Source organism: Camellia sinensis, chromosome 8, assembly GCF_055761805.1.
Source record: "Camellia sinensis isolate YWXY chromosome 8, ASM5576180v1, whole genome shotgun sequence".
NCBI lineage: Eukaryota > Viridiplantae > Streptophyta > Magnoliopsida > Ericales > Theaceae > Camellia > Camellia sinensis.
Genome location: NC_138968.1, coordinates 18,966,192 through 18,979,516, shown reverse-complemented (window position 1 = coordinate 18,979,516; position 13,325 = coordinate 18,966,192). Strand labels below are relative to the sequence as shown.

At 36.5% G+C, this 13,325-nt stretch overlaps 1 protein-coding gene and 1 pseudogene across 1 annotated transcript; one reads left to right on the top strand and one right to left on the bottom strand.

Annotated features, from left to right (window-relative positions):
* The window catches only part of LOC114303778 (ABC transporter C family member 10-like), a 61,093-nt pseudogene extending 58,372 nt beyond the window's left edge, over positions 1-2,721 (top strand).
* A 449-nt stretch (positions 2,722-3,170) lies between these two features.
* LOC114304285 (uncharacterized) lies at positions 3,171-6,708 on the bottom strand. The gene is made up of 6 exons (XM_082884984.1): positions 6,418-6,708; positions 4,991-5,476; positions 4,611-4,883; positions 3,917-4,466; positions 3,582-3,835; positions 3,171-3,299 (listed from the first exon to the last, which is right to left on the bottom strand). The coding sequence occupies exons 1-6, from the start codon at positions 6,706-6,708 to the stop codon at positions 3,171-3,173; spliced, it is 1,983 nt and encodes a 660-aa protein (XP_082741110.1).
* Positions 6,709-13,325: the final 6,617 nt, after the last annotated feature.

Sequence of the window (13,325 nt, the reverse complement as noted above, 5' to 3'; positions counted from 1 at the left end):
TGCACTTTATTTTGTTACTTTCATTGATGATTATTCAAGGAAAGTTTGGGCTATTCTGCTAAAAACTAAAGATCAAGTTCTAGAAGTATTTAAGCATTTTCAGGCCATGGTTGAAAGAGAAACAGGGCAGAAATTGAAGTGCATCCGATCAGACAATGGTGGTGAATACATTGGGCCATTTGATAAGTAGTGTCGCAGCCAAGGTATTCGGCACCAAAAGACAATTAAGAAGACTCCTCAACAAAATGGCATTGCCGAGAAGATGAACCACACCATTATGGAAAGAACAAGGTGTTTGCTTTCACAAGCTAATTTGCCAAGATCCTTTTGGGGTGAGGCAATGAGTACTGCTGTTAACGTGATCAATTTGTCTCCTTGCTATCCTTTGAATGGTGATGTTCCTGAAAGAGTTTAGACCGGCAAAGATGTGTCTTATGAGCACTTGAGAGTGTTTGGTTGCCGAGCTTTTGTTCACATTCCAAAAGATGAGAGGTCCAAGCTTGATAGTAAGTCAAGACAATGTATTTTTCTTGGCTATGGGCGTGATGAATTTGGGTATAGATTGTGGGATCCGGTCGACAAGAAAGTCATTTGAAGCCGTGATGTTGTGTTACACATTAACACATTAGCATATTTATTCAAGTCATGGCCACACACACTTCTCATGTTCATGCAATGCCCTAACTTCTTTTCTTGGACATCCTATAGCTCGTTTGGACACGTGTTTGCGGTATAACTCGTGGTTAAGTATCGCTCTGATACCACTCTGTCACGACCCAAACCCGCCACTATGGGTTTAGCACCGTAACCGGCCAGTAATCCGAGATTACCGAAGGCCTGCTTAACAGTAATATAGTAATACAGAGTACAGGGGCATGGCGGAAGCCAATATAGTAAATAAACAATGTTCAATGAGCTGTGACAGTCTGTATGCAAAAAGACTTTTCATACATATATACATGAACAGTACAGAATAGTATGTACAACATTTGCAATCATTCAGAACAGGGACCTAATCCTTATTAAACAGTACAGTACAGTCTAAACAGTTATACAAAACAGATACAGAGACAGATGGGGGAAATTAAAACACCCCTAAGCCATAGCTTGACAGGCTCGGAACCTCGCAGTGAGGCACAGTGGTTGGCTTGACAAAACTGGAGTTTACCCCGACGCTTCTAGCAACGGTCCAGTGCCTGTACACCTACATATATATATGAGCAGTGAGCTAAAACCCAGTGAATAACATAATGCGTAAAGAGGTTAAGAATGAATGTCCTTTCAGTATTGAAAACAGTCATTTCAATCAGTATATCAGTCATTCAGTTTGTGGCTCATATTTCAGGCCATAACAGTCATTCAGTCATATGTGGTACATCCATTAGCATAGCAGTACAGTAAACAGTGGGTCTTAAAAGTCCGGGTCTTAACAGACCAAACAGTGAATGATGGCCATCATAACAGTAAACAGTAGTGGTTCCAACATGGGAACCGACAGAGATCTCTGTAACAGTAGCAGTAACAGTAAATAGTAGTTGCTAAGGATGCCACAGTATAGTTCAGAATAGAGGACATACATTCATTCAGTTAACAGTAACAGTTTAGAAAGCAGTTCAGTTTAACAATCAGAAATATTCACAGTTGAACATATCTTTACACAATTGTTACTCACAGAGTTCTGGACTATAGTAAAGCTAGAGTGTCTCCTCGGATGCCAACCCTACACAGTTACAGAACGAACACACACTAAGCTACACAGTTGGGAAATAATAACTTAATCCCTAATTTGCCTTGGTGTGGTTTTACATCTATATCCTCATTAAGATGTCTTAAACTAGGCCTAATAACGCCTAGGATGGGATGAGGATGCAAAGATGTATTCAGAAAACATTTTTCAGAATTTTAGAAAATCAGAGGTCCCGCTCGAGCGCCACTTTTCCCGCTCGAACGGACATGCAACAAAGGGCTTCGCTCGAGCGTGAGTTCTTTCGCTCGAGCGGACTGTAAACAATGCAAGATGCTGGGAGCTCGAATTCCCCGCTCGAGCGGCACTTTCCTCGCTCGAGCGGACGACCAAAATCTGGAAAATCCAGATTTGAGTCCCAAGCTCAAAACCAAGTTTTAATGCACCAAATTCGATCCTTTTGGGCTAATTTTCTGGAAAACACTTCAAAAATCATAATATAACATGTTTCAAAGATCAATTTGAGAAATCAAAGCCCAAAGGTAGTTCAATTAAACATGATTTCAAACCAAATTTCAAGAACATGATGAACATGCAATATCCATGAATTCAATCAATTTCAAAGCTTCAAACACTCGCTCAATTGAGCCAATTCTTCTTAAAACATGGTGAAACCATGGACTTAAACATGTACATGCATGCAAGATTTCTATGAAATCAAACCTCCAAACTCAACAATATATACATGTATGCATGCTAGAAGCTACACTTCAACATTTTGAACCAAAGCTTGACTTTAAACCTCAATATAACATGAATCATGTAAGAACTAACTTAAATGTAAGTTCAAGAAGATGGTTCCTCTACCTTATGCTTTCAATTTGAGGTATAAAGGCTCAAGTTTGCAATTCTTCTATGATTCTTCAAATCTCCAAGCAATTCAAGATGAAATGTTGATATCAATATTTCTCCTAATTCTCTCTCTCTCTCTAATCGGCTATGAGCTCAAGAATGGGCTGATGAAATGTTATCTCTAGAGGCTCAATATGTTATAATGAAGCTCAAGTGATGTGTAAAGTAGGCCACTAACATGGCAAAGTTGTAATTAAGGCCAAAATCTTGTAATTACATTGTTTGATTTAATTTAACCATACCAAATAACATTTTAATTAAATATACCATTAAATCATATTAATTCCAATTGACATAAAACATTAATCGATTTCGGATTCGGCCGCCGATAAGGCCTTCAATTTGCAGTTTAAAGCATGAACACGAACAGATAGTTTAGCAATCAAACAGATATAATTACATTCGACTAGTACAGTCAATCAATCAGTTCAGTAATTCAGTCAGTCAGTCAATTAATCGTGCTTAATCATAGATTAGCACTAATCAGAGGTGTTATCAGTAAACAGTGGTGAGGGTTGTTACATGAGCATACCACAGATTTCCACAGGGCTTTATCATCAGACCCATATCTCCACTAGCACTTTAACAACATACAGTTATTCACCTCACCTAAGTCTCTCACTCCCAAACCTCCTTGATTTTTGCTTTTGGTAACCTCTCCCCAATGAACCAGGTGCACTTTCTTCTTAATTTCAGATCCACCCTACAGAAAAGAGGATTGCAGTTTAACTAAAGCATTAACAACCCCCTTAGGCATCCTAAAGATTGAAAAAAAATAGATTGGCAGATTAGAGAGTACAGATTTAATCAAGGTCAGTCGCCCAGCAAAAGACAACAACTTTATCTTCCAAAAAGACAGCTTCTTTCTCACCTTATCCACTACTGGATTCCATGTGCTCATCCTCCTAGGATTGGCCCCTAGTGGCAGCCCTAAAAAATTAAATGGTAATTTTTTGGACAGACAGATCAAACTCTGAGCAAATACCTTAGTTTGGTCCTCATAGAAACCCACTCCACATACTACACTCTTGTGATAATTGATCTTTAAGCTAGACATCACTTCAAAGCACTTCAATACCCTTTTAATGTTCAGAAATTTTTCCATATCACCTTCACAAAATACAATAGTCTCATCTTCAAATTGGAGATGTGAGATACACAATTCATTTGATCCAACTATGGCACCTCTAAACATGCCCTTCTCTTTTGCCCTTGCTAATAATAGGTTGAGAGCTTCAACTGCAATAATGAACAGAAATGGGAAAAGAGGATCTCACTGCCTTAACTCCTTCTATGGATGAAATTCCTCTGTGGATGCACCATTAACCAAGACAGATACCATAGCTGTAGAAATGCAAGTCCTCATCCATCCAATCCATTTATCACCAAATCCAAAGTTGTTCAACATTGACAACAAAAATTCCCAATTAATGGAATCATAGGCTTTTTCAAAATCCAATTTAAGTATGATACCTTTCTTCCTTGATCTTTTCCATTCATTTACAGCTTCATTTGTTATTAGCACACCATCTAGAATGTATCTAGCACTCACAAAAGTTGTTTGCACCTCATTGATCACAAATGGGAGGACCCTCTTGAGTCTATTGAACATCACCTTTGCTAAGATCTTATAGACAGAGCTTACCAAGCTAATAGGTCTGTAGTCCCCTAAACCTATAGGATTATCCTTCTTAGGAATAAGTACAATGAAGGAACTGTTAACCCCTTTGGACAGCTTGCCATTTGAATGAAACTCATGCAACAATTGAATTATCTCCCCTTTCAATATATGCCAGCACCTTTGAATGCAAGTAAGGTTAAAACCATCTGGGCCTGGGGCATTATTCCCATCACAATCCTGAAGTGCTTCCTATATCTCAACTTCAAAAAACACAGCTTCCAGATTTCTTGCAGCCACAGAACTAATAACAGCAAAAGGGCCTAAGATTTTTGGCCTAGAGTTCTAGTTCTCAGAGAATAGTTGACTGAAATGCCTAACCACTTCTTGCTTCACCTGAGCTGGATCCTTTAAGCTCACATCTTCCACCAGAATTGAGTCTAACATATTCTTTCTCTGTCTTCTACTAGCCATAATATGAAAGTATCTAGTATTTTTATCACCAGTATAAGCCCACAACTGTCTAGATTTTTGATGCCACAACATTTCCTTACTCTTACTTAGTTGCCACACCTGGCTTCGAGCTTCTCTTCTACTCCTTAATTCCTGTTCATCAAGGGGCCTAGACTCTGCCTTCAGATCCCACTCATGTAACTCCTCCTCTGCTGACTTTAGAAGAGTGTCAATGTGCCAAACACTTCCTTATTCCACACCCTTAAATGACTCCTAAGCATGTTCAACTTTCTCATGACTCTAAACCCTGCCCACCCTTGAACTTGTGCTTCCTCCCACCTCTTTTTGACTTCAGACATGAAGAAGGGATATGATAACCAGGCATTAATAAACTTGAAGGGCTTTGGTCTCCAATCCCTATCATCCTCCTTTAGCAAAATGGGGAAGTGATCTAAGATTGTCCTAGGTAAACCCCATTGCTTAAAAGAAAACTTTTTCATCCACTTCAGATCTAGCAAGAATCTATCTATACTACTCCACCTGTCCCCATCCAGTGCATTACACCAAGTATACTGTCTACCTAGCATAGGCAAATCAGTCAGTTCTAACTTTTCTACAAACTCATTAAAGTCCTTCGTCCTCCTCTCTCTAGAAGAGCATACTTTCCTCTCACCCATGTATCTAATTTCATTGAAATCCCCTTCCACACACCAAGGATTTGGAAAATTTGGATAGACATTCACCAGAGTGTCCCATAATTGTCTCCTCTTGAGAACCTCATTTGTAGCATAGATATTCACTAATACACACTGAAAAGAATTACATGAGGTACCTGATAGAATGATGAAATTTTTACTACAGCAGCATTCCTTGAGCTCAAAGACATGTGGCCTCCATATACACAAGAGACCACTAGCACTCTCATCTGAATCTACCAGCATAAATTCCATCCCTTCATAAGGCCAGATAGATCTCACAAAATATTCATCCATTGAGCTTCTTTTAGTTTCTTATAGTAAGAGCACATCAACACTCCTCCCCCTCACCAAATTCTTAATTTTTTCCCCTTTTTTCTGGCCTTCTCAGCCTTCTAACATTCCATGATAAAATCTTCATGGTAAACTCACAACTTTCACCCAATCCCCTGCTAGCAACCAGTTAGGCTCTGGTTGCCCCTGCATCACCTGCAATTCTGCTTAAATCATTCTCTTCAACTCAACAATTTTGCTCACTACCTCCTCCTCTTTTCTTTGGCAGTCCATTCCAATAAAGTGCCCACCCTCACTGTTGACTTAGCCTCCTCCAGTAAGTGCCTCCTTTTGTTCACAGCCTGACTTTGGGAAATAGTCATGGAAGAAGCTGCTGCTACTGATGAAGCTCTGAGGATGGCTCCCCTTTGAAAAGCAAGTCTGCCGACCGTGCCTCTCCTTTGGTCTATACCCTTTTTCCAGGACTTACACCCTCTCTGCACTACAACTTCCTTGAATTTACTCACTTTCGCAGTCCGTTTGACCATACTTCTATGAATTGTTTGGGCCAAAATTGGCCTAGGTGAAGACTGGGCCACACTCTCACTCAAATTCGACCCCAACCCCTTATAAGATCCACTGGGCTCAGGCCCCACCTACACTCCTCCAAGTAGGACTTGCAAATTTATATTAGGCCTTGCATTCATTGGCCTACTCAGCTCCCTTAGTAGCCCTATATTGCACATAGTCTCATCCATATTTTGAACTATACTCATGATTACCTGATGAGGGTTAACATCCTGCACCAACCCCTTCGCCTTGGTACATGCACCTACAGAGCCAGTCCCCATGCTACCCTCTATGTCAACCACTACTTTGGCATGCTTACCATCATTTTCCCTACCCTGCACATCTGATCTACCCATCACAGACTCCAATACCCTACTAGCCACATCAAATCCTTCACTCTCCAACCCCTCTCTTTCTGAAGAAACTTGCTCCACAATCTTGCTGCAACCACCATTACCAGACAATTGGTGGCTCTTCTTTTCCATTGGAGTGCAATTGACCATGTTCCCTACCTCTGCTCTCAGTAGGACTTGGAAATAAACAACTAGGGAATTCTTCACAGACTCTAACTGGAATATGCTTACCTTTGTGTTCCAGAAAGATTGTTGTGTTAATCCTCTCCAAATAGCTTGTAATCACTCTAACTTTAGCTTGTTTGAAAGACTTTAGATTGTTGATATCCTCTTCAAATTGAACTACCACCCCCCAATAACTACCAATACTGCGGATTGTCGTAATACTCCAAAGATTGATGGGAATGCCAAAACAGTTCAACTATATGCACCTCTCTTGCTCTACAAATTGACATTTCCCTCATTCATTGATAGAATCACACCACTGCTTCCCCCACCCTTGCAATTGTAACTTCCCTTCCTGTATTTGTTGTGCTGAGGGAAAGGTTAATAGGACTAGTCTGTCACCCCCTCTCTTGCAATCACATCCTTCATCCCTCTATTGCACATTTCCTATGTGAAGTCCTTGAAACCTAAGAAGCTACTCAACTGCACTACTAAACTTTCATACCTCCAACCATTACCTTCCTCATAAGCTTTTATGACCACCTTTTCCTTGGCACTAGCATCGCCACTTAGTAATGCCCCCGCATAGGATTTCTGGACTCCGTTACCCTTCCTCTGTTTTGAATGAAACCACTGATTCTCCACTCGTCCTTCGTCTCCCCTACTTAGCCCCCTGGGCTCCAGATGACCAAACCGCTGAGGTTTTTGAAACTCTGCTCTCTTAACCCTCAGTGCTTTGTTATCACACCACAAACCATCTGCCTTCTGAATCGCCATTTGTGCAGCCACCTCACAATCATCTCTTACAAACCTAAATCTAGATCTTGAGCTTTCCTTCTCTTCCCTGGAATGAACACATCCTTTACCAGACCAAACTTTCGAAAAAGGTTGAACAAACCTTTAGGATCCATTGAGTCTGGGATGTTATCTACGAATATGGTGACCAACACTGCCTCCTTGAGATATCCAAGTTGGCTTCCCACTTTTCTCCTGCGTATCACTAGGTTCCAACCTCCTCACTCCATCTTATCACTGGGTTCCAAAGCCCCTACAAGAAATTAACGTACTTACCTATCACAAAAACATAATTTTTCTAATTGTAATTTTAAAAGTGCATACTATAACTTTGCTATCCATAATTTTTACTACAAAAAAAATATGACTTTTCTTTGATAGCTTTCACATCATATACACAATTCGGATGAAAGCATCAACTGTAAATTAATTAACGAAAATCATAGCGTAAGTCAATTTCCTTCAACTTGTTGAAAAATATTTTATCCCAATTTTATGCAACTAGACACAAAAAATTAGTAAATGTTCAAACAAATGGAGCCTTATTGTGTTTTTGTTGGAAAAATTCGTCTTGAATTCTTCACTTTGCGATTTTCAGGTCATCGAAAATTGGCAATCACTCTGTCTATGTAACCAGAAAAAGATTTCCTTCAAGTCGCGTTACTTAGTCACTTTCCTAAATACAATATTTGCATCTACCAATAAGTGTGCAGGGGGTTATAGCAAATTTACCTCAAGGATATAATGAAATTGATCTAAGGATCAAGTTTACTGGCCTCTACACTGATTATCAAGATCAAAATACTCTTGATATGATCAAGAAAATCAAGACACTTATTATCAAATCTGTAGAAAATGAGTATTAGTAAGGCAGAAACTTACTTAAAAAACTCTTGATCGAAAACTCTAAATCAAAGAGCGAAAGAATTGCAAGAACGCTTTTAAGAATTTTTGGATGATGGAAATGGCGGGATTCACAACCAATTTATAAGTCTTGATGCACCTGATGAAGTGGGTCATGTCCCTTGATTACATCTGATCAGGTTTGACCATTGGATTGTGCAAATAGGAAATCGCCCTCATGGCGCCTTGCTCCGATTCGTTCATGCAAGGTGTGCCATCAAAGCGCAACCTACTACCTACGCCATGCGCTTGTGTGTAAATGGTGCACCATCCTTATGATGTGTGTGCATGTACACTAACTTCCATTACACAAGTTCATATTCAAAAGAATATTCCATATAATACTTTATTAAGTGTTTCATATTTTCCTCTCTTTCTAATATCGGACAAAGTCCCCAAGCTTGTTTCTAGCTTTCCATAGAAAGATAAGAAAGATTTTAAAAACACCCAAAAACTAAATTATTAATTTTAAAAATCATGTTGAAAATTCCCCAATAGTTTCGCCTTCATATACACAGTTCAAATGAAAGTATCAACTGGAAATTAATTTATGAAAATCAAATCCGCAAGTCAATTTCATTCAACTTGTTGAAAAATATTTTATTCCAATTTTATGCAACCAAACATCAAAAATTAGTAAACGTTAAATCAAATGGAGCCTTATTATATTTTTCCATTTATTATTTGTTAAGAGTATCATATAAATATTATCACGTAAGATCAACCAAAAAAAAAATTCTTGAGGTAAACCTTGGCTTTTTACATTGACATTTTTTTTTATCAGCAAAGAAAAATTTCATTAAATAACATGAAATTAAAGGTACAGGAAGATGAAATGCACTGAGAGAGATTCAAAAATTACAAAATACCCCTACTACTGCTACTCGCAACCATACAACCAACCCCTCGACCTGACGATTTTTTTTTTTTTCAAACAAAAAAAGTTAAGAAGGACTTAACAGAAAATAAAATACATGATTTCTCACAAAATCAACCCACCAAAACACCCAAACTGCTAAAATTATCAATTCTAACACCTAAGCTGGTAACCCAAATATTTTATACACCTACTACACTCCCACAGCCCACACTACCCAAGACCCACGCCACCCACGCCTACTCTGCAGCCCACACCCACGCCTTCTCTGGAGCCAACCACCCGCCTGAACACAACGTATTCACCACACCTAAGCTGCTGCACTCCCAAGGCTACACAACGCCTATGCTGCTGCACTCCCGAGGCCACACCACCGGAAAACACCATAGCCAACAGCTCACCTGAACACCCATCAACCAACAGCTCACAGCTTCAAACACCATAGCCAACAGCTCACCGGACATTGCAACTCCAAACTCCAACCTCCAAACTCCAAAACTCCACCCACCTGCAACACCCCTGCTGAACTTGACATTGAAACTCCAACACTTGCTGCCGAAGACAGATCATCACCCACTGCCACTACTATCTCTTCCGCTGTAGCTCCACACACCGACCATCACCCACACCCACACCCACTGCAGCTCTACACAGATCATCACCTAAAGACAGATCAACACCCACACCCACTGCAGCTCCACACACCAACCAAAACACCGACCAACCGCTGGGACACCTCCATACATTTAGAAGAAGATCACCCCTCAAACTCTCACCCGAAGAGGAGCGCTCAAATGAAAACTAGACAGATCTGGATCGACTTCAACACCCATGTTTCCGCCCAAACAAAGCATCGAAACTTATCCACCAACCTGAACCAGAGTTCACCCCTCAAGCTCTTACTCGCAAAAGCGCGCACGAATGAAGATCCTGGACATCCCCTGATGAGTACTAATTGTTTACATTGACATTTTGTTGAGTACTAATTAATTGTTTCCTATCATTTCAAAAAAATTAATTGTTTCTTAGAATCAAATGAAATAAAGATTAATGATTCATCCACCGAATTTGTTCAAATGAGACTCCAGAAGAGTTTTTCGTGAGTTTCTAAAGAAGTGGGAGACTCTTCTAAAAAAAAAAAGTCTCATTCAAACAAATTCGAATTAAATAAATTCGGTAAATGAAATGATACTGTGAATTAAAATTACTAATACGCTTTTTTGGCTCTCCAATGCATACCCACTACATTTTATTTGTCACAACTCAAACTGAAAATATATAAATTTATATAAGAGTTTTATTATCCAATAATTTTATAGATACAAATTTAACTATACAACTAGTAATAAAAATAAAAATAAAAATAGATAGACAATAAAAAAATATCTCAAAAATTTAATCAGAAAGTAGATGTGTGAGCTAGATATAATTATTGTATATTGAAACCTACACATAATTAATCTCAACCATTCATTGTTCTGTTGTTTTGATTATTTTTTTTCTAAATCCTTTAACATTGCTAAAAAACCAAGAGAGAAATACTAAAGTCTTGTTTGTTTGACTCTTTGGCCCCGTTTGTTTTCAGAGGTAGAATGAAGGGGATTCATAATGAGGAGATTAATAGTGAAAGGATTGATAGTGAGGGGATTAAGTAAAATTATGTTTGTTTTGATAATAGTTGTTAGTGTAAGGATTGTTAAATTATTTTTATATAAAATAAATATAAAATAATAAAACAAATAAAAAATACAAAAACATTAAAAATTACTGTTCAAAAAAAATGCCCAATATGTAAAAAAATTTAAAAAAATATAAAATTTCCATAAAAAAATAAAACAAATAAAACAGTGATTTTTACTTTACAAAAAAATTAAACATTAATGTTTAAAAAAAATGCCCAAAATGTAATAAATAAATAAATAAAATAAAAAATTTATAATCCTTGATACTATTTTTCTAATATTATCTCTACCTCCTCCATCTCAATCCCCTTTCCAAGACCTATCCTAATACCAAGGGATGAAGAGTCCCCTCCTCATCTCTCAAAATAAGCACCCTATATAGTAAGTTCCATCTCACAATCAACCACAATTCCCTCCCTAAAACCCCAAACAAACGGGGGCTTTAGAAAGGGAGATTGGACTAATAATTCGTATGACCCACTTAAAGAGTGTTTGATTGGGTACACAAGTGAGGAAATTAACTATCCAATCGGACTAGTAATCCCCATGTGATAAGACTAACAAAGCTATGGAATGGTTGGGATTATAAATTGAGTGAGGAGATTAGTGAATTTTTAAATGATTTTTAAGTAAAAATTATATTTTTTAGAACAAAAAAATAATTATAATATTAAAAAAATACAAAAAATTAAAAAATTATTAATTTTATAAATTAATACTATTTATAGCATTACTAATCTAGTAGCGTACAAACAAACACTTTTTATTCTATATCTCCAACTTAATACCACTACACTAATAATTTTATTACTTAATCTCACCACACATTTAATCATCTTTACCTTATGGAGCCGAACAAACCTGGACTAAGGTCTCGTTTGGGAACATGTTTTTTTAGTAATTTTTTTGATTTTTTTGGCTAAAATGTGATGTGAAAAAAACTAATATGTTTGGGATGACTTTTTGACTTTTTACGAAAAGATGTACATAAAGTAGAGAGAAAAGAGAATTTTTGACTTTTTGGTATAGGTTGTTGGCTTTTTGATTTTTTTAGTAACTTTTTGACTTTTTGACTAAAAGAGGCACTTGCCAAACGAAGCCTAAGTACACAAAGGGTATTGTGCAGAGAATGCATAAGTCTCTCACATAAAGGTGGAGCCCACATGGACCCCACATGTGTAAGCCCCACTCTCATGTTAAAGAGTTGTGCATTGCGTGCACAATACCTTCTCTTTGCACCAGCAGAGCTCAAACTAAAATTGAAACAATCTGAATAAAATAGTTCTATAATGAGGTCTCACCACCTTTCATAAACAATTTTATAAGTTTTTAATTGGTATTTTTTTTTTCAATGAATTTTTTAATATTTTAATCATTTTTTTAAAACTTTTCAGATCCATTTAATCTACATACACTTAAAAAAAAATTTATGTGGTTAAATTTATAATTAGATTTAGGGGTAATTTCAAAAAAAAAAAAAAAATCTCCGGGTGTGACTATTGTAGCAAAATAAATCATGAGTTTCGAATGTTAGTAATTTAAATCAAATTTTTTTTATTTATTTTCAATCTAAACTATCTTCTTATTTTTGCTAGGTAAAAACAGGAAAAAAAATAGTTTAGTCATTAAACTAAATGAAAAATATATTTTAAACATTTTATGTATCCTTACATTGAATTTAGGAGAATTAATTTTTGCAAAAAAAAAATAAATGTTATAAATTAAAATCATAAATTTTTTCACTAATGTGTAATAATTTTTAAAATTATACCTGAATGGTAATTTTTCATTGAATTTAATAGTTAAAATATTATTTTTGTGTTAGTTTTACTCAAGTAGATGATTTATATTGAAAATAAATAAATAAAAAATAAATTTAAATTGACAAAATTAAAATTAAAAATTATTTTTTTTTATAGTACTCAAGCTTTGAGATTTATTTTTGTAATTACCTTTAGATTTAGCCTTCGTTTGAGAAGAATCTTTTAGTTTGATTTTTTAACTTTTTAATTATGAATGCTTCCATTTAGTGAAAGGAAAATGTTGTAATATAAAAAATTATGAAAACTTAGTTGTGCTGTAAAACTAAATGACAAACTCACATTCTTTTGAAGTGGTTTTCAATCGTTATTTATTTTTATTTGAAAATGAAATTACATGTCTTTAATTAAGTGAAACATTTATGATCACCGTTGAAAAATAACAATATTTGATTTTGTAATTAATTTGATAAACTCGAGTTTACTATTGACATACCGCAAAAAATGTTGTAATATAAAAATTGATGAATATAACATTAATAATGGATTGAAACTAGTCATGTTGTAAAATTAAATGACAAACTT